Source organism: Aquarana catesbeiana, linkage group LG07 (assembly GCF_042186555.1).
Source record: "Aquarana catesbeiana isolate 2022-GZ linkage group LG07, ASM4218655v1, whole genome shotgun sequence".
Taxonomy (NCBI): domain Eukaryota; kingdom Metazoa; phylum Chordata; class Amphibia; order Anura; family Ranidae; genus Aquarana; species Aquarana catesbeiana.
The window spans coordinates 283,048,100-283,074,570 of record NC_133330.1 but is presented as its reverse complement, the minus strand read 5'-3'; the positions used below and the strand labels follow the sequence as shown (position 1 = coordinate 283,074,570).

At 44.9% G+C, this 26,471-nt stretch overlaps 1 protein-coding gene across 1 annotated transcript in view; it reads left to right on the top strand.

Annotated features, from left to right (window-relative positions):
• Positions 1–26,471, top strand: part of PAPPA2 (pappalysin 2) — a 440,517-nt gene that overhangs the window by 70,916 nt on the left and 343,130 nt on the right. Inside the window, exon 2 of the mRNA XM_073593407.1 lies at positions 24,749–25,805. Coding sequence (XP_073449508.1) covers positions 24,749–25,805 — 1,057 coding nt within the window. The remainder of the gene's footprint in view (positions 1–24,748; positions 25,806–26,471) is intronic.

Sequence of the window (26,471 nt, the reverse complement as noted above, 5' to 3'; positions counted from 1 at the left end):
GCTCTGCAAAGAAGCAAAAATTTAACTTACCACCCACTGGAAGTTAATTAATCTGCTATTTTTTTTTTACTTGTGATAACATTTTAGGGCTGTTATAATAAATGCATATTAAGTATCTCATGACCTTTCCTTCTGATAAGAGTGAAAAAAATGTAAAGCTTATCTGTATTTTTTATTTGCTATTTTATATGTAACACTGCCCCAACTAACTAACAAAATAAAGATGTTCACAAGCTACACTCTGATGTAAATATTACAAACAGGAGATTCCAATGCTAAAGTCCAAATGATTACAAGAGAGCCTTGAAGAATTGATTATGCTGTTCACACACATAGATGCTAAGGGCAATTTATGAGAAAACTTCTACTCTGAATAACTGTCAAGAACCTTTGGCAACCACTGTATTGCCTGCCATTTAGCAACAATAGCAAATATCAAAAGTTGACAGGTCTGTACTTTAGTGCTTTAGACATTTGGCCACATAGAATAAGAAATGTTTACTCAACTTAAATATGAAGCTAAAAAACCTAGTCGCTGTCTCTTTTACAGGCGTTTGGTGGTTATTTTTTCAGCTTGTAAATGCACTAGTATATTAGCCTATTGTATCCATACACACGTAGGGGTCTACAGACTCCCAAAAAAATATAAGCGCTTAGGAGAGAAGCACTTGGCCAGAAATAATGCGCAAATGCACATAAGCACTTGTTAACGCTAGACATGTTTAGGCGCATTTGCATTTTAAATGTATTCCAATGGCTAGAATAAATTTTATTCTGGCCAATAGAATACAACAATGCCAAAAGTGCGAACTCGCATAAACGTGTGTGTAAAACACAGCTCTTACTACATTTTGTAAGCAGCTTTCTCCCGCCAGGAGAAAAGGCATTTAGAGGTGCTGAACAAACGCTTAGTATGGATGAAGCCTAATGTTCCCTGTAAACCAACAGTAGCAAGACACCTAGAGCAAGCCTAGTAATCAAGATAGGGCCTCAGTTTTCACTGTGACTGCTTTCATGTCTTGGCTAAGAAGAGGTAGCTTGTAGAGATACTATAACTGATATGGAACCTGATAAGGTAAATATTCCTAGGGTTAAATAGTGTAAAGCCTGCCATACATGGATTGAAATTCATTCAGTTCAGAAGGTACCGGCTGCTTTTCAATCCATGTATGGGAAAGCTGGCTATACACAAGATGCTCTATCAGTCGACTTGTGCACAGTATCTGGCAAGGTTGTCTAGAATAAGAATCAAACTGAACAGAATTACACATCTAAGATGCATTCCCTTACTGTATTGGAGTGCCATGTTACAGGATAGTGCTGCCATCTTACAAGAGACTTGCAGACTGCTACCATGTTATAGCCTACTTTGTACAAGTAGTGTCAATGCATGCTATGCAAGTCAGCCAGCAGTCCAACGCTTTAGCTTGCCCTACCCAATTCCTGCTTCACATTGAAAGTAAACCATTGGTAACCAACCTGTTGCAGAGCTCTACCTGTTCAGCAGCCCTTTTCAGCAAGTGCTCAATTAAATGTATAAACTGTATCACCATGTCTTTGATTGGAAGAAGGAGTCAGTCAAATTCTGTGACAAGGGGGTGGGGACGGGGCTGAGCCACGCTGTCTGTGTCTCTGCTGTCTGTGTGTAAAATATGTTCATGAATTAAAAAAAAAAAAAAAAAATTAAAGTTAGCCCAATTTTTTATAATGTCAAAGAGTAAATAAAGTAAATAAAGTACCAAACATATCATGCTTAAAATTGTGGCAAACTATGGTGCTTTAAAAACTCCATAGCAGACACTTTAAATGCCTTTATACGTTACCAGTTTAGATTTGCACAGGAGTTATGGTGCTAAAATGATTGCTCTCGCTTTGACGTCCACGACAATAAGTGTGGTGCGATCACCATTTACATATGCGTGCAGGAGTAACATATACATTCAGATTAGTGCGTAAGCATGGTGGGACGGGGGCGCTTTAAATCTTTATTTATTTATTTTTAAAAAAATTCTTTTTTTTTTGTATTAACTTTATTGCTATCACAGGGGGTGTACAACATCCCTTGTGACAGCATGGGTAGTGACAGGTCCTCTTTATGGAGAGATTTGGGATCTATTAGACCCCAAATCTCTCCTCTGCCCCCCCCCCCCATGCAGCCAATCAGACAGAGATTGGTCTGATTGGCTGCTTCCCTGGCTGCTGATGGCCAGGTAAACAAAGGGGTGGAACCGGAAGTGACAAATTACTCGTCACTCCCGGTTTTCAGGTTTACAGAGAGAGGCAAATAATGTTAGTTCCTCTCTCATTGTACAGGGCAGCCATCACCGCCGGCCGCATCGCTACTGGCCTCTGCGATGGGACCAGAGGTCCCGGGAGATGCGGTGGCAGAAGGGGGTGGGACCCCCTTCCGTCACCCACAGAAGTGATCGGGTGGCTAATAGCCACCCAATCACTTCTGCCTTACTCAGAATCGCTGACTGAAAAGAATAATACTGGGATGATGCCTGTAGGTGCAGGCATCATCTCGGTATAACCACTGAAAATTAAGGACGTACCGGTAGGTACCTTGGGAAGGAAGTGCTTAATATATGTTTATGTGATTTTATTATCGAACAATTCCCATAGCCCTGTATATTCTGCTTCCTGAGGAAGACATCTAAAAGTCTTTTGAAGCTGTCAACACTTCCAATTGGTACCAATTCCTTGGAGAGGAAATTCCACATATTTGCTGCTCCAACATTATCAGTAAGAAATGCTTTAATCTAGGGTTAAACCATCTTTCTTCTAACCTCAAATCGTGGCTGCGTGGTCTCTTAACCACTTCAATACCAGGCACTTATGCACCTTCCCGCCCAGACCAATTTTCAGCTTTCAGCGCTCTCACATTTTGAATGACAATTACTCAGTCATGCTACACTGTATCCAAACAAAATGTTTATCATTTTCTTCTCACAAATAGAGCTTTCTTTTGGTGGTATTTAATCACCACTGGGTTTTTAATTTTTTGCAATATAAGCAAAAAAACAGCGAAAAAGTTGAAAAAAATGTACTTTTTTTAGTTTCTATTGTAAAATTTTGCAAACAAGTCATTTTTCTTCATAAATTTGTGCCAAGATTTATACTGCTACATATCTTTGGTAAAAATAACCCAAATTAATGTATATTATTTGGTCTTTGTGAAAGTTATAGAGTCTACAAACTATGGTGCCAATCACTGAAAATTGATCACACCTGATGTACTATCTCACTTGAAGGCCTATCTCATTTCTTGAGACACTAACAAGCCAGGAAAGTACAAATACCCCCCAAATGACCCCTTTTTGGAAAGTAGACAGTCCAATGTATTTACTAAGAGGCATGGTGAGTTTTTTTGAAGCTGTAAATTTTTCCCACAATTATTGGGAAAATTAAGATTTTTTTTTTACACAAACTGGTCATATTAACAGGTTATTTCTCTCACACAGCATATGCATAATTGCAACTACACCCCAAAATACATTCTGCTACTCCTCCTGAGTATAGCGATACCACATGTGTGAGACTTTTACACAGCCTGGCCGCATACAAAGGGCCAACACTGAAGTAGCACTTTCAGGCGTTCTACAAGCATAAATTGCTTCTCCCACCCAAATCGCTTTGAAGCCTCTGGGCAACCAGACCCTGTTCTGGGAGCACAGAAAATGAAAAACTGGTTTTCTCGACTCAGAACGCTATTCTGAAGCCCCTCACATATGTGAGACCCCTGTGTACTAAAGTAGATGGCCAAAAGATCAGTCCAAGTGGCAGGCAAAAACATGGTCGATTAACAGGCCAAGGTCGGTGCACGTGGAAGTCAGAAACGTTGTTTAAATTGGCAGGCAGAGGCATCGTCGGTAAACAGGCTGAGGTTGGTGCACGTGGAAGTCAGAAACGTGGTTTAAATCGGCAAGCAAAGACATCGTCGGTAAACAGGCCAGGGTCAGTTAATTAACATGGTAGCAGGCAAATGGGGAAATGGCAGTCTGGTAATAATACAGGGAACTAATATTGGATGGATGTATGATAATTTTTGAAGCAATCTCCGATGCACAGGCCAGGTTGGGAGGGACATTGGGGACAATAATAGCTGGAATCTCTTCTTACTCCTCCTCTGCTGCATACACGGCATTTCAATTGGCGTCTAGATTCTGTGGGGGGAATGCTATAGGGAAAGTATTGCTCGTGAAGTCGACTCACATTATGGGCGGGACCTTGTTGGTAAATGAGGGCAGTGACGATATCTTCAATATACTTGAGGTAGGCGACTTGTTGGTTTTGAGTTGCTTTTTGGTAGCAGACAAACGAATTAAAAACGGCCATGTGAAACAGGTGAAAGGCAACTTTCTTGTACTAGTAACGGGACTTTCTGTTTGATAAATAGGGCTGTAGCATCTGATCGTTTAATTCCACCCCCCCATATACATATTGTAGTCGTGGACACATTCGGGCTTTCTTTCTTCTTCTTTGGATCTCCACCACGGTGTCATTGTGGATGGTAGAGAGGATGTTGACATTTTTCTTGTCCCTCCACTTCATGGCCAACACCTCCTCGTTCCGCATGAATGCCGATTCTCCGTTTTGTAATTTTTTTTTCAACAGATTTTGTGGGAATCCCTTACGTTTTTTTTTTTTAAGGTACCACAGGCCGGGGTTTTTTTACTGTAAAGATGACGAAAAAGGGGCAGGCTGGTATAATAGTTGTCGACGTATAAATGGTATCCTTTGTTGAACAGGGGGTATGCCAGCTCCCAGACAATTTTCCCACTGGTTTCAATATATGTGGGGCAGTCACGAAGCTGGAGCTGGGAGTCTTTGCCTTTGTAGATCCGGAATGTGAAGACATATCCAGTGGCTCGATCGCATAATTTATTTAACTTCAGCCCATACCTGGCTCTCTTGGTATATACTGCTTAAAGTGCAGTCGGTCAGTGAAATGTATGAGGGACTCGTCCACACAAATTTTTTGGTCTGGGATGAAAACTTCTCTAAATCGCTGGGAAAAGGAATTGATTAGGGGGCGTATCTTATACAATTTGTCATGGTTGGGATAATCTCGGGGAGGGCACTGTGAATTGTCATTGAAGTGGAGAAAACGCATAATCATGTCGTATCTTGTCCTGGACATGACAGCGGAATATATGGGCATGTGTTGGATGGGGTTGGTGGACCAATATGCATGGACTTCGTTCTTTTTTGAAAGCCCCATATTGAAAGTTAGGCCCAAAACACATCGCCACTGGAACATGCGGGCGTAGGAAGAATTGGGGTTGGCAGCAATAAATTGGGAAGCATACAAATTAGTTTGATCCACCATATTCTGCAGAAAATCTTGTGAGAAAAATAAAGAAAAATACCTGGCTGTGCGGTGAAAGGGGGGATGATAGCGGATCCTGAGTTGGCAGGCAACCATAAGGGGTTTGCCAGGGCATCAGGAAGGTAGGACTGGGGCTGGGTTCTTCGGGTTGGGCGGGTAATTCCAGTACTTGTACTGGGCTCCTCTTCCTGGGGTCTGGCGCTGCTGGTGGTGGGCAGATCTCGTGATCTTGGTCCTGATCTCATTCTTTTGGGAGGGACGGTTTCCTCCGCGGACTCGGACTCTGATCCACTATCCTCCACTGGCTCGTATTCCGAACCAGATGATGTGAGCTCCCGCTGCTCTCATCATCCGACATGGCAAGAATCTCATATGCCTCCTCAGGTGTGTAAACCCTTTGGGACATTATGGCAATGCTTATTGGCAGGCCTGTGTAATGGTACTGCTGGTGGTAGTGGTACCGATTGAGGTATTAGTGGCGGGCCTGTGTGGTGGTACAGATGGAGGTATGGGGGGGTGGTGGTACCAATGGTGGTACGGGTGGTGGTGGTGGTACCAATGGCGGTACGGGTGGTGGTGGTACAGATGGCGGTACAGGTGGTGGTGGCGGTACAGGTGGTAAATGCGGTACCGGTTGCAGTACAGGTGGTGGTACCAATGGCGGTACAGGTGGTGGTGGCAGTACCGGTGGCGGTATGGGTGGTGGTGGTACCGATGGTGGTACAGGTGGTGGTGGCGGTACAGGTGGTGATTGCGGTACCGGTGGCGGTACAGGTGGTGGTGGTGGTAACCATGGCGGTACAGGTGGTGGTGGCGGTACAGGTGGTGGTGGCGGTGGCGGTACGGGTGGTGATGGTACCGATGGTGGTACAGGTGGTGGTACCAATGGCGGTACAGGTGGTGGTGGCGGTACAGGTGGCGGTATGGGTGGTGGTGGTACCGATGGCGGTACTGACGGTGGTATGGGTGGTGGTGGTACCGATGGCGGCACTAGTGGCGATACTGGTAGCAGCCTGTGTGGCAGTATAGATGGTGGGCCTGATGGAGGTACTAGTGGCGTTACTGGTGGTGGTACCAATGGCGGTACTGGTAGCCTGTGTGGCGGTACCGATGGCGGTGGGCCTTTGACAGATGGGCTGGTTGACAGATGGGCTGATTGACAGATGGGCTGATTGACAGATGGGCTGTGTGACAGGTCCTCTTTATTGGGGGGGGCGTGTTGTGCACAGTACAATACAATAATGTCAGACAGACACTGATTTCACTCACTGATCCCTGCTCTCTCCTCACACGATCGGTGTGTGAGGAGAGAGCAGGGATCAGATGGTAACTGCTACTCAATGTTTACATTTGTGACCGGCTGTGATTGGGCACAGCTGGTCACATGGTAAACAGCCAATTTCATTGGCTGTTTACCCTGCTCGGGGAAGCGCTGTGTTCAAGGGACACTCGCCTTCCTCGATCCCTGCTCTGCATGCCTTCGGCGGCGCGCCGAGTTTGTTGTGACAGGTGATCGGCTGTGACTTTGACACAGCCGATCACAGAGTAAACAGCCAATGAAATTGGCTGCTTACCGTGATCGGGGAAGCGCTGTGTCCGAGGGACACACACCACCCCGATCGCCGCGCTGCGCGCCCCTTTGGGCGCGCGCCGGCATGTTATCCTGCTGGACGTCATATGACGCCCAGTCAGGATGACGCAACCACTTCCCGGACGTCAATATGCTATTGACCGGGCGGGAAGTGGTTAAAGAAGAACTATATGCCCAACTTTTTTTTTCATTTTGGATAGAGTAAGGGAAGGTTTTAACACCTGTCAGATGTTTTTTTTTGTCTTCTTCGCCCATTGGGGACATTTAACTTCACTTCCTGTCCCATAGCCAAAACAGGAAGTGAGAGGAAATCCCTGCAAATTAAGGGAACCCATTGCCCGTGGCATTGGTCACCGGAACTAGCATCCCAATTAGAAGATTTTCCCTCTGTTACTGTTTCAATGGCAGAGCTACCAGGGTCGCAGCAGTCGCATTTGCGACCGAGCCCTGGCATTAAGCCAATACCTGGTATCTCCCCCTGCATCCCTGACAGTCAGTTCAGTGAGTTTTGGGGGGCAGCTCTGTGGTGCCCGTGGAATCTCCCTGTGGCTAGCAGTTCACTTCCCTGTATACAGTGGAGAGGGGAGGGGCCTCTGACCCGGGCAGGTACCCTGTTTCCCCGAAAATAAGACCTAGCGTGATTGTCGGTGATGGCTGCAATATAAGCCCTACCCCCCAAATAAGCCCTACCCTGTTTCCCTGAAAATAAGCCCTACCCTGAAAATAAGACCTACAAGGACTTTAACTAGGGCTTATTTGGGGGGGTAGGGCTTATATATTGCAGCCATCACCGACAATCACGCTAGGTCTTATTTTTGGGGAAACAGGGTATTGGCTTTAGTGTACAAGCAGAGAGACTTGCAACTTCAGGCCATTCAGAGAATGAGTTATTTATCAATTTATCACTACTCTCTGGACCCTTTATGTAACCAGTTTCCTATTCTTTTACATACAATTTCCTCAGCTCCAACGGACCTTATTTTATAAAGTAAACATTAATAAGGTACAATAGCCTTAGAAAAATCTAGATAAACCACATCCACTAAACTTCCGCCATCCAAATTCGGATTATCGAGAATGACGCGGGTAAGGATAAGGCTAAATAACAACATAATCATACACATGAATGTGCTATGGGGGATGTAGGATTAGAATAGCCCATAGGTCAAAAGATATCCGTGGCGGCTCCTCAATGAGATTGAAGTAGTCTCTGCAATATATAAAGGAAACAGCAGAGGGCACAAACTAAGTACTGTACAGAGGAAAATACTTTATTAAAAATCTCAAGTGGCAACTCACAAGATGCATAAGGGTTTGCTTTTGAACCTCAATGTGTCTTCAGGAGGCAGGAAGCAGGTGCCACTGTCAGGTGCTTTGGAGGACACTAAAAACAAAACTGCCTACTCACTGAAACAAAACTGGAAATCCTAGAGCCACCCTTGAAAGCATGGACTTGTCAAGATCAGAAGTAACATCACACCTTGCACCGTAGGGAGTTTGAGAAGGAGCAGTTATGCTCTGTAACATGTTGCCACACTCCACCCTGCGTTCACCCCAGGTGTGATGTCACTTCCAGCCTTGGGCAGTCCATGCACTCCAGGGTGGCTCCAGGATTTCCGGTTTTGTTCCTGTGATTAGGCACTGCTGTGTCACACATTTCACAGAACCTGCCTTCTGAGAAAAGAGTTTCAGGAGGCAGATTCAGTACAGAAATCTCTGCTTGCAGGCAGCAAGGTACCATGGGATATATGGTACTACAGACCGGCAGCATTCACAACATGAACGGAGCCTTTTCAAGTTAGCTTATATTGGATTGTCCAATATACCTATTGTTTGTATTGCTATTTCATTTCTAATGTTACAAAATGAAAGTGTATGTTGCTAGATTACTTTTACAGGCAGCTGAAGGGAGTCCCCCCGCCCCGCCGCTGCCTTCATGGGCTCTCTCATGCAATCGGAGAACCCAGTAAGGTTGCAATCTGTGGCATCCAGTTCCTGAGACACAGTGAGAGAAAATTATGTTATTTCTCCAACAGTATGATGTCAGAAACCAGAAGCAACAAGAAATTTGTCACTTCCGGTTTCAGTCCCATGTAAACAAGTCGTTACTGGCTTGAACAAGCATTTAATTAGCCGATGTTGCTTTGATCAGATGATTTGGAGGGCAGAGGAGAGGTCTGGGGCCTACTAGGCTCCAGATCTTTCCATAAAGAAGACCTGTCATGGCCCATGCTATCACAAGGGATGTTAGTCATCCATTCTGATCGCAATAAAACAAATGAAATAAAATAAATAAGAAAATTTAAAGTGCCTCCGTTTAAATTCAAATGCGCATGTAGGTCCCGCATGCATATGTAAATGGTGATCCCACCAAACATGTGAGGTATCACCACGGACATCAGAGCGAGGGAAATCATTTTAGTGCCAGACCTACTCTGTAACTTACTTTCTGTAACTTTAAACTGGTAACCTGTAAAGGCTTTTAAAGCATCGCCTATGGAGATTTTTGGGTAACGTAGTTTGGCGTCATTCCATGGGTGGACGCAATTTTAAAGTGTGACATGTTTTTTTTTAATCAAAAGGTAGTTTATTGAGCATAAAGAAAAAAGGATACATACACAAGTAACAAGTGCAACAGGCACTAAACAAGAGGGTAACACATTTAACATAACCTAGAGAGAAGTGATGCATGTGACAGTCCACATTAATTAGGGCATTCCTGAGAACCCGACCACTAGGATGTGTCCGTGTGGAGGGGTAGCACATATTTTTTTCCCCATAAAGACATTAGGATAGCAGGGAGCATATAACACTGTACTCTAGTGCATAGTAACAGTGGGATTAATGAGCAACGAGCAAATGCGTGAGCCACATTGTAGGCTGTGCCTTATCTAGGGATTACAATCGACTGGGCATGTAGATGAGTCATCCAACCACCTATCCCAAATTTTATTGTATTTGGTTGGGCAACCTCTGTGCAAGTATAACACCTTTTTATAGGGGAGGGTGGCGTTCACTGCCCCTATCCATTTCTGAATGGTAGGGGGGGTCACTTTGATCCAGGTACGAGCTATTTGCATTCTGGCAAGAAATAGAGATTCTTGTAGGAATATGTTAAGGTACTTCTCTTCGGAGACTGAGAGGATGCCAAGTAAGCATTGGCAGGGGCACAGGGATAGAGGCGAGCCCATGCGATTGTGGAGGAACTTAACCACCTGTGACCAGCATTCCTGGAGTCGTGGGCAGGCCCATAACAGGTGATAAAATGTGCCCTTGGGATCCCCGTACTTGGGGCAGGCCGGACTATAGTCAGATTGGAACTTGGATAGGCAAGTCAGGGTGAGGTAGGACCTATGCAGAATGTACAAGTGTGTAAGTCGGGTCCACAATTTGGGGGATACTGTCTTAGAGGCGGGCAATGCATCCTCCCAGTCTCCATCCTCCACAGCCCCCAGGTCCGCCTCCCATTTGGACTTTAGCTGGTACGCCTGCGAAGTGGCTGCGGGCAGCATGAGGTGGCTGTAAAAAGAGGAGATCAGCCCCTTAGGGTCCTGACCACGAACCACCTCCACCAGGAGCTGCAACTCAAGCCTGGGGACGGATTCTCCAAACTGGGAGTTGAGGGCATGTCGGAGCTGGAGGTAGCGGAAGAGCATTCATTTAGAAAGGCCAAATTTGTCCTTGATTGCCTGAAACGACTTGACCATGTCGTCGTCCAGAACATGTGAGAGAAACAGTATTCCTTTGGCCGTCCAGGGGTTTTGGTCAGGGACTGTAAGCAGTTCAGGAAGTTGAGAGTTGTCCCACAGAGGTGTGTGAGTGTGAAATGTAGGGGCCTTAGTGATGGTCATGGCCAGTTGCCAAACCTTACGGTGATGAAACAACATATTGCTTCTAGTGTCCGAGGGCCCATAGGTGCCACTTGGTTGTAGTAGTAGAAATGGGACAGTTGAGAAGCAATATAGTAAAGGGCGAGGTCAGGTAGGGCAGTGCCACCCAGATGAACAGGACATTTCAGAGTTTGCCAGGAGAGTTTGTGCTGGGAGGAGACCCATACCCTTAAATGTGTTAAGAATAGCTTCCATGGATTTAAAGATTCGGGGAGGGATGTAGAGGGGGGCATGCCAGAACAAGTAGAGCAGCTTAAGGAGGAGAATCATTTTAACAAGGTTTATACGTCCCATGACTCCAAGAGGGTGTCAGGAACAAACTTGGTTCTTTGTTTTGAGGAGGGCAAAGAGTGGTTCTAGATTCAGACCTATGTAGTCTGCGGGGGCTCTCGAGTAGTGCACACCTAGGTACTTGATTTGGCTCACTCTGACCAGTGGCCAGTGGGAGTGCGACCTGGGCCGCCGATGGAACATCCACATCCAGTGGAAGGATTTGGGATTTGGACCAATTGATTTGCAGTATTCCCCGAACTGCTTTATCAGTTGTAAAGCTGCTGCTAAGGAGGGGCCAGAGTCTTCCAAGTAGAGAAGCATGTCGTCCGCATAGGGGCTGAGGATCTCAGTCATCTGGCCCATGCGCAGACCTTTGATATGGGGATGGGCTCTGATGGCAATAGCCAGTGGCTCCACGGCCAGGGCATACAGCAATGGAGATATGGGGCACCCTTGGCAAGTGCCTCTGGATAGTGCAAAAGATTCGGAAATCCTGCCGTTGACTTGGATCCGGGCAGTGAGGGCCTGGTAGAGAAGTTGTAGCCATTTGATGAATTTAGGGCCGAAACCAAACCTGCGGAGGCATTCCCAGAGGTAGTTCCATTCCACAGAATCAAATGCCTTGGTGGCGTCCAGGCTCATCACTACCCTGGATCCAGTGTTGTCATGTGTGGCTTGCAAATTCATAAGGAGTCTGCAAAGATTGAATGCAGTGTTCTTGTTAGGCATGAACCCGGTCTGGTCAGGGTGAATCAGTATTACTTTGTTGAGCAGCAGGGCAAGAATTTAGGCTAGGATTTTTACATCTAGTTATAGGAGTGAGATGGGGCGCTAGGACTCTGGAAAGAGGGGGTCCTTGCCAGGTTTGGGAATGAGAACAATGAGAGCTTCTCCCATGAATAACGGGAGGGTCTCGGAGTCAAAAATGTGGGTATATAGAGCTTGCAGTTTGGGGATGAGGACTACTTGGAACTGTGTATACAATTCTAGGGGAAGGCTTTCAGAACCAGGTGCCTTATAGGGTGGGAGGTGTGCCAACGCCTCGATAATGCAATCTGAGATGATAGGCGCCTCTAGCTGTGACTTTTGGGAGTGGGTAAGGATGGGGAAGTTGATGTCCTGGAGGAACTGGGATAATTCAGTTTGTGTGTGTTGTGCTGTGGATGTATATAGGTCGGAGTAGAACCGCCTGAACGCCTCTGCCACCAAGTTAGGGTCCGAGATCACGGCCCCGGAGGCTGACTGGAGCTGGACCACTACTGGGGGTCTGTGGTCGAGATGGGCCATATAGGCGAGCAGTTTACCCGCACGTTCACCATGTTCAAAAATGCGTTGTTTACTAAAAAAGATACCTTGCTTCACCTTTTCAAAGTGTAATTGATAAGTAAGTCTAGATTGCAATCGGACAAGGGAAGCGTTGGCTGCCGAGCAGTCAGTGAGAAACACCTGTTCGAGGGAGCTCAACCGCTCTTCAGACTGTTGTAGTGAGAGCTTGGATTGGATGTGGCTTTGTGCCTGTTTACGCGTGTAGACAGAACCAAACGTGCATAGAGTTGGAAAGCCTCCCACACTGACCCGGCTTGCGGCGAGCCCAGGTTGGTGTGGAAAAAGTGTGTCCATTCCCTTTGGACGGCATCCAAGTCCGGCGGGATGGTGAACCAGAATGGGTTCAACTGCCACATGCGGGAGGGGGAGGCCCACGGGAAGGCGCATTGTCACCCAATACGGGGAATGACCTGAGAGCACTCTGGTGCCAAACCCCACATCCATGAGGTCAGGCAGCAGGGTGGGGGAGATATCAGATCAATATGGGACATGGCTGGCTGTGAGGGGGTGAAGCAGGAGTAAGCTATCTTGGTTGGGTGTTTATGTCTCCATGTGTCTGTCATGGCGAACTCTGAAATGAACCTGCCAAATCTTGTGGTAGCGGGGGGGGGAGGTGGTGACCTCTAGGCAGCAGTACTGAGTCTGTCTAGGCTGGGGTTGATCATCATATTAAAGTCACCTAACCAGAGTACAGGTACTGTGGGGTGTTTGGCAAATCCCTCCTGTAGGGCATTGAACTGGAATGGTGGTGGAATATAAAAGGCCATGAGGAGCACCTCTAGGCCACCAATGTCAGCATGGAGGAATAGGAACCAGCCCTGAGGATCCGACTGCAGATTGTGGAGTTGGAATTGCACTGTTTTGGCAATTAGAATAGCTATCCCGCGGGAGTTGGAAGTGTGGGGAGCATGATAGAGCCAGCCCACCTAGGGTTTTTTGAGTGACATTTGAGTTTGGCCCGTAATGTGGGTTTCAACCAGGACAGACACGTCTGCACATATAGATTTAAGGTGGGAGAGAACAGCCACACGCTTGGGTTTAGCACAGAGCCTGTGCACATTCCAGGTAACTAACTTAAGTGAGGCCATGGTGTGTCCTGGGGAATTTTGTCATGCAGTCAGATCCACGGGGAACAGCACCCAGCAGGGGAGTCAGACATATTGTATACAATATAAAGCCGTGTACAGTGATTGATAAGAGACATTACACATGGGAGTGCAGCAGATCTGTGCAAGCAGGCATCAAGGACCAGATAATTGATATAACTGGTTGCACAGGGTGCCACTCTCGGACATGGTGTAAAATGAGTACAGTGAAATTGAAGCACGAGGTACGTCAAATGCAAGTGACATATCAAATATAACTTATGAACTTTGCCGGCTCTAGACCAGCACGGCATAATAAAAAAACAGCCACCCTCCACGGCCGTGTGGGTGGCAGCTGGCCAGGGAGACAAAACTCGGAAAAATGTTATTGTCCGCCAGATCAAAAGAACAAAGGGGGGTGCACAAGTCCAAGAGTCCAAGTGCGACCATGGTGGGTTGTTGGGGCGACGAAAAAGAAAACTGCAGAGCACACAACTGTGTGGGGTGAATAGTGTGCAACTAGTCCAAGTGAGTGCAGGTGGAGTGTCTGAGGGCAAGAAGCAGGAAATGGAAGGGGGAAAAAGGGGTTGCTCAGTGTGTTGTTACTGGCATGAGGGCTGTGTGTGAGAACCAAGCTGTCCACAGGGGATCAATAGGGATACAAGAAGGGGGGGGAAGAAAAGCATCGGGCAATAATAGACTCACGGGTCATGAAGAGGTAAGCGATCCAGAACCGGAACAGCTAGACCACAGCCAGGGGGTCCCGAGCAGCAGCGGAGAAAGGGAACTTGTGCGTGGAGGTTCAACGGTGAGCAGGGCCTGCTGCCTCGCGGTTTTCCAGCCATGTCAGGACAGCAGTGGGGTCTTCAAAGAATTGGGCCTTCCCGTCTCAGACCACACAGAGTCTCCCTGGAAACAGTATCGCATAGGTGAGGTGATGAATGCGGAGCTGGCGCTTGGCCTCTGTGAATTGTGCCCTTTTCTTCTGCACCTCGGCAGAGAAGTCCGGGAAAACTGCCACGGTGACATTACTTCCCGGGTGAGGTGCAAAATAGTGTCCCGGTCCCCGAAGTTCAACAGTTTTGTGATGGAGGTTCGCGGAGGTGCGCCAGCCGGCAGGGGACGGGCAGCCAGGCGGTGAGCGCGCTCAACCACGAACGTGGTCGATGCAAAAACAGAAAATGACTCCTGCGCACAAGTGGTCGACCAAATAGATGTAAGGGAGACACAGGCCTTGCTGCCCTCAAGGATGGGGAATCCTAGCAGACAAAGAAATAAAAAGAGAAAAGGGCGCACCAGCCATGTGCATTATCTTTTGTAAAACATTTATTGAGTAAAATGATAAAGGAAATTACTCACAAGCAGTAGTAAAATCATGTGCCGTAAACCTTGGACATCAACTGACAGCAAGTGGTTAAAATGATGAACGAAGCCTTCCAAAGGTATTTAGAGGAATATATAGCACTGCCCGCTAACGCGTTTCGAAGGGCTCGTCCCTTCTTCATCAGAGCTCAGCAGTGAACCCTCCTTCAGTAGGCCCTGTATATATAGTGAATGCCAAAAAGGCACAATCAATGGATAGGGCAGGGCACATAGGGCTCCTCCCTCTCTGGGAAATCCTCCCTCCTACGCTCCTCACCTGTACAAGTGGATAGACCATAATTGATTAATTGATTGATGAATGAATTGATGAATAAATTCGTTCGTTAATAGATTTAGTATAGAGAATGATGAGTATCACTGTGGTGTAATACAGTTGAAGCTCAGCAGGGGCTAGCCATGGGTGTACATGATATGCAGTGATAGATGAGAGAAAGAAAATAGTTGGGCACAGAAAGGTGCAGAGTGGCACGGGATAAATGCATCTATTGGCAAGGAAGGGGATACCATGGTTAGTAGGCTGACATATATAGATGGACACTATACCTTTAGTGTCCAATTCGATCCGATCGCTGTGTAGGCACTGTGTATGTGAGCGGCCCGCCGATCCTGTCCGGATGTACAGTCAGTGCTGGAACGCACGCCAATGCGTTTGTGTTCCAGGCAGGAGGAAGGGGCGGTGCGCGTCACTTCCTCTGTGCCCACTGCCGCTTACCGATGACGTAAGCGGCAGGGGATAGCGCGGCGCCATATTGCTAGAGGCAGACACTCGAGGAGACGAGGCCGGCACAACATAGGTCACGGGTCTGCCCTGCAGACAATAACTGCGCCAGCCACAGTAGCAAAGATGCAATACATAAATCAGCAGGTTGTCGAACGTGGTCGAGAAGGCTTCTCTGCCATAGGTTTTAATAAGGAGGTTTTCCAAGTATGTGGGAGGGTTGGAACCCTTGGTTCTTTCAGGGAGGCCCACGAACTGGAGATTGCATCTTCGGAGTCTGTTCTCCATGTCTTCCTGCTTGTGCAGGACGACGCTGATCTGGTGGTGGAGCTGCTCCGTGGTCACTTGCAGGGGTGTGATGTCTCCCTCCACGCGGCCCACCCTGTGTTCGGTTTTGGTAGTTCTGTCCCTCAGTTTCTGAATATCTTGGCGGATAAGGGAGATGTCAATTTTTACCTCCTTGATTTTAGAGGTGAGGGTGGTCTAGCACAGGTTGACTCGAGAATTTTAGCAGTGTCGCCGGAGAGCTGCTCCTCCGCAGCCTGGACTGGCCATCTTCCTCCACATGGTCCCGGCCCTTGTGGCGATATTTGTCCAGCTTGGCTATGGCTTCGGATGTCTGTTTCGGCGGTGACATGAAGGCGGGAATGCAGGTAGACACCGTGGGCAGCCGGTCGGCGTGTTTATAGGAGGAATTCCCCGGAGGATAAGTGTGCAGGATAGTTTCTCAGACGGAGCTCTCACTCTGCACACCCTTTGCCATATAGCTCCAGGCCACGCGCCAAGTGTGACATGTTTAGTATATATTTACTCAATGTAACATCATCTTTTATTATATTATATTGGTATTATATTGTGTTTTTCTGCATTAAAATTCATTAAAGTGTATTTTTTCCACAAAATTTGTGTTTGAAAAACTGCTACGCAAATATGCAACACCCACCATTGTATTATCTAGGGTCTCTGCTTAAAAATATATAAATAATGTATTAGTAAAAAAAGTTTTGTTTTTTACATGTAAGGAATGTCCGATTTAGCCCAGACTGGAAGTGGTTAAAAAAAAAAGTGTTTCTATTGAACTTTTCTCAGTACCCCCTTAGTTAGCACCCTAAAAGACTCATTCCTCCCCCTCCTTTAGTTCATCTGTAAATAACTTTGTTAGAACCAGATTACACATACGAGAAATCATAGAATAAACTGTGCGCTTATTGTTAACCTAAACGCTTGTTTTAGACCCCTTTCACACTGGAGGCGTTTTTCAGGCGTGTTTGGCCTAAAAATAGCGCCTGTAAAGCACTTGAAAAACGGCTCCCCTGTAGTCTCAGTGTAAAAGCCGAAAGGCTTTCACACTGAGGCGATGCGCTGGCAGGACATTAAAAAACTCCTGCAAGCAGCATCTTTGGAGCTGTGAAGGAGTGGTGTATACACTGCTCCTTCACCGTTCCTGCCCATTGAAATAAATGGGCAGCACTGCTGAACCGCCGGCAAACCACCGCTGCAGCCGTGGCTGGGTTCACACTATTGCGAATTGGATGGGGGTTCCCCCCATCCAATTCACATGGTAAGGGATTTAGACCGGCTCTGGTTCACATATCTCCGCTGTAGCTCCAGTGCGAATTTGCACAGGGGTCCTGTGCGTCTTTTGGTCTGTTTCAGGTCCGAATTCACAGGCGTTGAGGAAGTGATACAACTTCTGCTTAAACCTCTTGAACCTTGCATTAGTGCACCACAATACTAATGGGTCATGCCCATGCAAAGTGACAGGGAGTATAATTTCTGCCATAGCATGTGAACCCCCCCCCCCCCCCGGCTGCTGCCTCTGAATCTAAAGGGGGAGTGGTTGGAGGAGGGGGCTGGGCAATAAAAGTGTGGCTCCACTATGCCATTTTACTGCCCCTCAGCTGCTATAGTGAACGAGATCAAACTATCCTTAAAAGTGTTCTCTCCCCCTCCTCCTTCCCCAAAAAAGATCTGTGTGCTTACCTAGTTTCAAGTCGTTCCAGTCACATGATCCTGCAGCTCTGTGTAACAGAGCGCTCAACAACAGCTGTGAATTCTCTCAGTCATTACACCACCCATAGGAGCCCATGGCCCAGCCATTTTTAACACTGCCTCCTCTCCCCTGCAGCCACCACTCGCTGACACAGAGGAGCCAGATCTATGGGATCATGTGACCTGACCAGACCATGTACAAACATCTTTTTTATACAGGATAAGTAGGATGAGGGGGGAAGGAAACATTTTCAAGAATTATAGTCAGGACCAGTTCATATCTGTGCGGTGCGTATTAGGCATGCTGCTTTTTAGACGTGATACTACAGAACTCGATAGAATGCGCATTTTTATTAACCGCTTAACCTCCGGAATGTTTTACCCCCTTTATGACCAGGCCATTTGCCAATTTTTTTCCATACAAATAGAGCTTTATTTTGGTGATATTTAGTCACCTCTGTATTTTTAAAAATTTTTGCTATCTATATATATCTATATATATATATAGATATATATATAGATATAAATAGATATATATACGAAAAAAGACTGTAAATTGAAAAAAAAAAAAAACAACAATATTTTCTGCTTTCTCTTATAAAACATATCCAATAAAATCAAATTCATTCATAAATTTATGCCAAAATGTATTCTGCTACATGTCTTTGGTAAGCAAACGATATAAAACATATCCAATAAAATCAAATTTATTCATAAATTTATGCCAAAATGTATTCTGCTACATGTCTTTGGTAAGCAAACGATACCAATGAGTGTATATGAACCCCTTCACGGCGACAGTACACAAAGATTGGTCTTGTCGCTGAGCGGCCGCATATTAGTGTGCCGCACTGCAAACAGGCTTGCGCCTTGGCTCTGGGTTCTTTTTACTGCTTCTAAATGCTCCCGCTTTGTATATGTGCATGGACACATAGGCTAACATAGAAAGGAGTTTAGAGGCAGAAAAAAAACATTTATGTTGTCTTATGTGTATGAGGCCTTAAAGAGAAGAGGCATCCACCAGGATGGCAGCCATTACAGTTGTAGTCAGGGGCCAGGGCAGGAAACATTTGTATAAAATGAGAGAACTTTCAGGAAACTCTCCCAGCAGCCAATTACAGACAAGCAAGGCCCAGGGTTCCCTCTCTGTCAGGAAGTCAGCTAGATAGGACAACTCAGCTCAGTGACACTTACCTCACACACTCTCCACCCCCACCTACCTCACACAGTCTGGAAACACAGGTTTCCCGCTCACTGCACAAAGACATGCCCCCTCAAACATCCAATAGAATAGAGAGAAGCTGGCGTGGCCTCGGCTGTCATGCAGCAGAGGTGATTCTAGGCGGCACTGTGTTTCTTCTCCTCAAGGCAGAGGCGGGCTTCTCACCACATGTTTCATGTAAAGCGGGAAGCTTAGGATTCGGCTAACTAACCTGTCCTGGAAGTGCAGCCTAATCCTGAGGCACTGAGCTTTACTACTGGCTAGAATCTGCGCACTTAGCCAATCAGAATCCCAGCTGTCTGCTATAGTAAAGGTTATCCCCAGCACAATCAGCTTAGACTGTACTAAGTACGATACACCTGTGTAGCCCTGGCTAGATGTCTCTTTGGGGGCGGGAGCCGCAGAGTCTAGGCACGGTGCAGGATCTCTCCTCCCTCAGTCACTGATTAATTGGCTGCATTAGAGTCTAACCCCACCCCTGGCTGATGGGGCAATTAGAAAGCCTGGGGAGAGGGTGAGGCGGGTTTAGGCTGCAGAGGGTTAGTAAGGGGCAATGAGGTCTGGGAGGAGGGAAATCATTGCAAAAGTGGTGACTGCATGGAAGTCATGCGGGATCAGCAGAGCCTGGGATATACAGGCAAAGCAGCTCTGGAGGAATGCTGCATTCTTCCCACTGACCTGCGATGGCATTTCTTACACAGGTGGTCAGAGCAGTTTATTGGTTAAATAAATGTATTACAATAGGAAGAATACACAATTTCTTGTACTTCAGCACTATATAAATACCTGTAATAAATAAACAATTCTTAACCACTGTCCACCCTTAGGATGTACCCGCACCTCTTCGGGTTTCAGTGGCTGTACTGGGGTGATTGCTGCAACTACAGTCATGACCCTGGTACCTTTTAATTTCAGCAGATGCTGAATAATATAAAAATGATCCAGCAGCTATAGAGCCAGTGGATTACTTTTACATGTGGAGGAAGGCGGTCTCTGCCTCCCTCTTTGGCTCTCCTGTTCCACCCGGGAGCCCAGGACTGAAACAGGTGGTTTTGCCAGCAGACCATAGAGGTGAGGGAGGAACTAAAGTTCCCTGATCATCTGTATGGTCCATGAAACAGAAAGAAATGAGCATTTTGTCACTTCCGTTATCGGTTTATTGTTTGTAAGCCATTACTGGTTACAGGATATGGAAACCTTGCAAGAAGATCTGAACAAAGTAATGGGGTAGGCAACTACATGGCAAATGAAGTTTAATGTAGAAAAATTTAAAATAATGCATTTAGGTGTCAAAAATATGAATGCAATCTACTCACTAGGGGGTGAACCACAGGGGGAATCTAGGATGGAAAAGGACCTGGGGGTCCTAGTAGATGATGGGCTCAGCAATGGCATGCAATGCCAAGCTGCTGCTAACAAAGCAAACAGAATATTGGCATGCAATAAAAAGGGGATTAACTCTCCCTAAGAGATAAAGAGATAATTCTCACACTCTACAAGACTTTGGTCCAGGCCTCACTTGGAGTATGCTGTCCAGTTCTGGGCACCAGTCCTCAGGAAGGATGTACTGGAAATGGAGCGAGTACAAAGAAGGGCAACAAAGCTGATAAAGGGTCTGGAGGATATTAGTTATGAGGATTCTTAGTTAAGAGGGTTCTTTACTGTAATAGCGGCAAGGATGTGGAATTCTCTTCCACAGGTGGTGTTTTCAGCAGGGGGATAGTTTAAAAAAACTACTAGATAAGCACCTGAATGACCACAACATACAGGGATATACAATGTAATACTGACATATAATCACACACATAGGTTGGACTTGATGGACTTGTGTCTTTTTTCAACCTCACCTACTATGTAACTGGCCTGTACAAGCATCTGATCAAACCGATCTCGATTTGATCAGATGCGTTTGAGGCCAGAGGAGCGATCTGGGATCTAATCGACCCCAGATCTCGCCATAGAGAGGGCCTGTCATGGCCCATGCTATCACAATGTTGTTCATCCCTTGTGATAATAAAGTTGGTAAAAATAAAGAGAAAGTGTAAAAAAATAAAAAATAAAATAAATAGTAATAAAAAAATAAAATAAAAAGCGTCACAGCGCTCATGCTCAAAGGCAAATGCAAATGGTGATCATTCTACTCATGCAAAGTAGCACTGTGAATGTCATAGCGAGAGCAATAATTCTAGCACCCAACAACCTCCTACCAAACTCTATGATCATAACCTGTAAAGGCTTTTAAAGTGTTGCCTATGGAGATTTTTACATACCGTAGTTTGTTGCCATTCCACGGGTGTACACAATTTTAAAGTGTGACACATTAGGTATCTATTTACTCAGTGTAACATAATTTTTTTACATTTTTTACAAAAGGTGGGTATTATATTGTGTTCGTGTGCACTAAAATTCATTAACCACTTGCTTACTGGGCACTTAAACCCCCCTCCTGTCCAGATCAACCTTCAGCTTTCAGCATTGATTTGAATGACAATTGCGCGGTCATACAACGATGTACCCAAATTAAATTTTTATAATTTTTTTCCCACAAATAGAGCTTTCTTTTGGTGGTATTTGATCACCTCTGCCGTTTTTATATTTTGTTAAAAAATTTTTTTTTTAATACTTTATTATAAAATTTTGCAAACTGGTGATGAGGCGGCACTGATGGGCACTGATCGGTTACACTGATAGGCAGCACTGTTAGGTGGCACTGATTGGCACCACTGGTGGGCATTGTTAGGTGGCACTTGTGGGCATTGATAGGTGGCACTCATGGGCATTGATAGGTGGCACTGTGGGCACTGGCAGGTGATAATGGCAGGTGGCACTGGCAGGGGGTACTGGTGGGCACAGATGAGGCATAATTGCCTCTTCCTCTTTGGGACCAATGTCCCTTGCAGATAAGCCTGTGATCGGCTTTTTTTTCTCCTCATGCTGTCAGCGTGAGGAGAAAAAAAAAACGATTACCAAGCTTTTGTTTACATTATGTGATCAACTGTCATTAGGACCGGCCCCTTACTCGAGTCTGTGATCACCGGAGTCTCAGTGACTCGGTGATCACAGCGAGCACAGGCACATATGACGGCCTCCCGGAAATTCAGGTCTGCGCTGTGGGCGTCATTCGGCTATAGCGCGGATGGCAAGTGGTTAAAGTGAATTTTTTTTTCCCCAAAAAAAACGCTGCACGAATATTGTGTGACATAAAAAATTTCAACTACCAACATGCCATGCCTTCGCTTTCAGAAAATATACTGTATAATGTTTGGGGTTCTAAGTTATTATCCAGTAAAAAGATGCTGACCTTTTACATTTATGAGCGAAGTGTCAGAATTGGCTTGGGCAGCTAGTGGTTAAAAGGGTAGTTTGCCTTCACAAAAAAAACTGCCTATGCAGCTAAGGGATATTTGTAGATTAAAACAAACTGTGCAGTTCTGACTAACGATGAATAATACCCTTGCTATAGGTGTAGGCCATTTACATACCTTATGATGCCTGACTGGAATACTCCCAGGATGTTTCTAAGTGAGGCCTAGTCGTCACTGCTCACCTCCACCATCACAGGAGTGAGCTCTTTCTCTTATTCAAACCCCCTCATATGCTCTTTCTCTCCCCTGATACAGTAGCTCTGAGCTCAGCTTTGGAGAGCTGACTCCTGTGATGGAGGAGGTGAGCAGTGATGACTAGGCCTCACTTAGCATCATCCTGGGAGTATTCCAGTCAGGCTTCATAAGGTATGTAAATGACCTACACTTATAGCAAATGCTTTAGTCAACTTTAGTCGGAGCTGCACAGTTTGTATTTATCTATAGATGCTCCTTATCTGCATAGGCAGTTTTGTGGTAAAGGTGAACTATCCCTTTAAAGTAGAACTAAAGGAAAAACTTTTGTTTCCCTTTAATTTGGATATAGCAGGAGTCTCCAAACTTTATACACAAAAGGCCAGTTTACTGTCCTTCAGTCTTTAGGGGGGCTGAAGTGTGGCCATTGGGAGTAAAAATTGTCCTGACATCAGTGGGAGTAAACAGTGCATCTTTGGCATTAGGGGAAGGAATAAAACACCATCATTGGTGCCATTGTGAGGAGCCTAAGATAGGTTTAGATGAAAATTAAGGGGAAACTGCACCAATGTTTCCCTAAACCTTTCAACAAACCACAGATTGCTAGTAGTCTAGGCAAAAAGGCAAACTATGCCCTCAATGTTTTTGAAAAACTTCTCTAATCATTTTTTTTTTTCTACAAGAAAGCAAGAAACATTGGTGTTTGCAATTCACTTTCCTTCACAGATAATTAATGGTGGTCTGAGTTGATCATTTGCATGTAGAGAAGTGTCACATAGTAAAGTTGCCTGGGTGCAGAAAAATCACGCCTGTATGTCCACACATTCAGTGCTCATGTCATTGCAAGGCATATAATAGACAGCTGCTGTCTAGCTCACCATGTACACCACCTTTTAGTGCCTAACTACGGTAAGTTGAGTTATAAATGCTTAATGTTTCTGCAATAAACCTTTACACATTTATTTACAATTTGTGTAATAATTTTGTGTTTTTTCAAGACTGATTTAACTAAGAGAAAATGAATAAAAGCGAAAAGCGATTATATACAAAAGGCAAAAAGAAAAATAGGTAATGGATGAAGTGGAGAAAGGTTTAATAAGAACTAATTAAGGATAACAAATAGGTAATACAAAGGTTAAATAGGAAAAATTTTCATTTGGTTTTCAAGTTTTCAAGAACTGCTTTTATGTGCATATCAAAGTTAAATTAAATTTGATTTTCATTGTAAGCACTAGCCAAAATAATTTGTAGTAATATTGTTACAATGTATTGGCGAATAAAGCCCAAAAGTCCTTTTTGCAGGCTCTATTCATATGGAAACCACTATAGGTACTCTTGATCCAGTGTAACCCTGACCTAAATTTGTATTTATTATTGCTTAGTTGTAGAACTGCACAAACAAATCAAGAAATACTGTCTGTCTGTCTGTCTGTCTGTCTGTCTGTCTGTCTGTCTGTCTGTCTGTCTGTCTGTCTGTCTGTCTGTCTATCTATCTATCTATCTATCTATCTATCTATCTATCTATCTATCTATCTATCTATCTATCTTTCTATCTTTCTATCTATCCTTCTTTCTATCTATCCTTCTTTCTTTCTATCCTTCTTTCTTTCTATCTTTCTATCTATCTATCTACCTTCCTTTCTTTCTTCCTTCCTTTCTTTCTTTCTTTCTTTCTTTCTTTCTTTCTTTCTTTCTTTCTTTCTTTCTTTCTTTCTTTCTTTCTTTCTTTCTTTCTTTCTTTCTTTCTTTCTTTCTTTCTCTACATGTTGTATCTATCTTTAAAATTACTGTCATGAGTAACAATATATTTTTTTTCTTTACACATTTTCCTATGACTGCTTTTGAGATCTTCATGCTGTCTTCTTTCCCCTTAATTTGTGAACGTCAGTGACTTATATAACATGAAATTGTGATAATGTGCACATGAGCCTTAACTGGCGAATAGTGGAAGTGTGGGAGTGGAGGAAAAGGTGTGCTTTTAAAAAAATTGTCAATTGTCATGCTGCTTTGACATGCTAAGAAAATGTTTATAAAATCATCAGATTTCTGTAGTTTTTTTTAAATTTAATTTTCAGTCGGGAAATGTAGTTTTTAGAATGTGTTGATTAGGTCCTTGAGAAACTAACGATAGCATGAATCCAGGAGACTACCTGGAAGTGCATGATAATTGCAATTCACTGTGAAGAGATATTTTTTCCTGAAGTCATTGGGATAAAAGTCAAATTGGCTTTATTACTCAGCCATCTCTGACTGGTTTTCAGATGGCTAGAGGTGAAAGTTTTTTTTTTTTTTCACAATGTGCTTTGATAACAGAATTTAACCCTTGTTCCTAGATATGCCAAGTCCTTATCAGCTATCCCCCTTTGTGTCTTCTACCAGGCATGTTTGATAATTGCTCTCATGTGGTGAGTGACCGTGGTTGGTCTATTGGTATACGTCCTGCTGTGTCCGGGTCAAAAAAAGATGCACGTTTCTACTTCTCACTCCGAACTGACCGTTCTCCAAGTGCTACTACCTTGCTGTCTCCACAAAGCTACAACGCTGGAACTTGGACTCATCTTGCTGCTAGCTATGATGGGCAACAAATGTTACTGTATGTGGATGGAGTACAAGTTGCAAGAGCAAAAGATCAACGGGGTCCCCTTCATAGTGCTTATATATCCTTATGCAGATCCCTCTTGGTTGGTGGAGACAACTCAGAGACCTGTAACCACTATCGAGGCCATCTCTTCTCCCTCCATCTGTGGAACGAGGTTAGGACTCAGAAACAGCTGAGATCTGAATCCATGAGAAGAATGTATCAGACCTCACTAGGAGCACAGAGCTTCTCATTATTGTCCAGGAATATATGGAATATATACAGAGATGGGGTTTATCCAGAAGTTGTACCAGGGCTTGTGCCAGTGAAGGGCATAATCTCCTCCATCTCACTCCCTCCTTGTGGGAAAACGTTATGTGATTTGCCAGATGTGTCTGCTGGATATAGCAGGCCTGAGGTAAAATGGGAAAAGGAGATCCATTACCGGGTGGTCAATCTGTGTGAAAATGATGGTTCCAGGCCTTTGATTAATGCTGAAAAAATACAGAGACAACATGAGGCTTTATCAGATGCTTATAGCCCACACGGTATTCACTGGCAGCTAAATATAGTGGAGATCCATAACTCTAGCCTACGGAATAGAGTAGTGCTTCCTGGTTGTGAGCCAGGGAAAGTCGGCAATGATCAATGTGATCCTGAATGTAAGCACCTACTTACTGGCTTTGATGGTGGTGATTGTGAGTTCTTCAGACCTTGCAGTTCCAGAAAGAAAGGTGATGGAATATGTCACCTTGAATGCAACACCGCAAGAGATGATTATGATGATGGAGACTGTTGTTTAACCAAAGGACCTGGCAATACTAGCAACACTTGCTTTGATCCTGATGCACAGGGGAGGTAAGGATATACAAAAGCTATTACAGAAATAGTAAAATTGTGCATACTAAACGTTTCTGCATATTTGTCGGTACATAATTGTGCTATTATTTTGTTATATTGGTGTACAGTCTTGTTGATTATTTTGTATTTCATGTATCTGTAACCCATGTTAAGTTATCAGTGGTGCTATAATATTATGCATATATATTACCCCTACCATGGTCAAATCAAATTATTCAGGAAAGTCATAAAGAATTGGTCCCAGGACAGAGCAGGGCTGGACTGGGACAAAAATTTGGCCCTGGACTTCACCCAGAGCGGCCCACTTTAATTTTGCAAACATGCACAAAAACAGTATATAAAACTATACGCAGTTGCGCAATATGGATACATATTGAGTTTGGGATGGATCTGAGGGAAGTGGTGCAGCCTTTGTATGGGCCATCAGAGCAACCGGGGAAAAATTGACACCTTGGTAGGGTGACCACATTTCCAGACTGCACATTCAGGGACAATTTTGCCAAGGACCAGGGGGGGAAGGTAGTCTCAGGGTTGACGGGGAATTCAGCAGTGGGGGTGATTTGTCAGGTGAATGGCTGGTGCTGGCAATGAAAACATCCTGACACTATGCTTAATATGGTGTCAGGATGATCAAATCACATTATTTCTATTACTACATTGTAA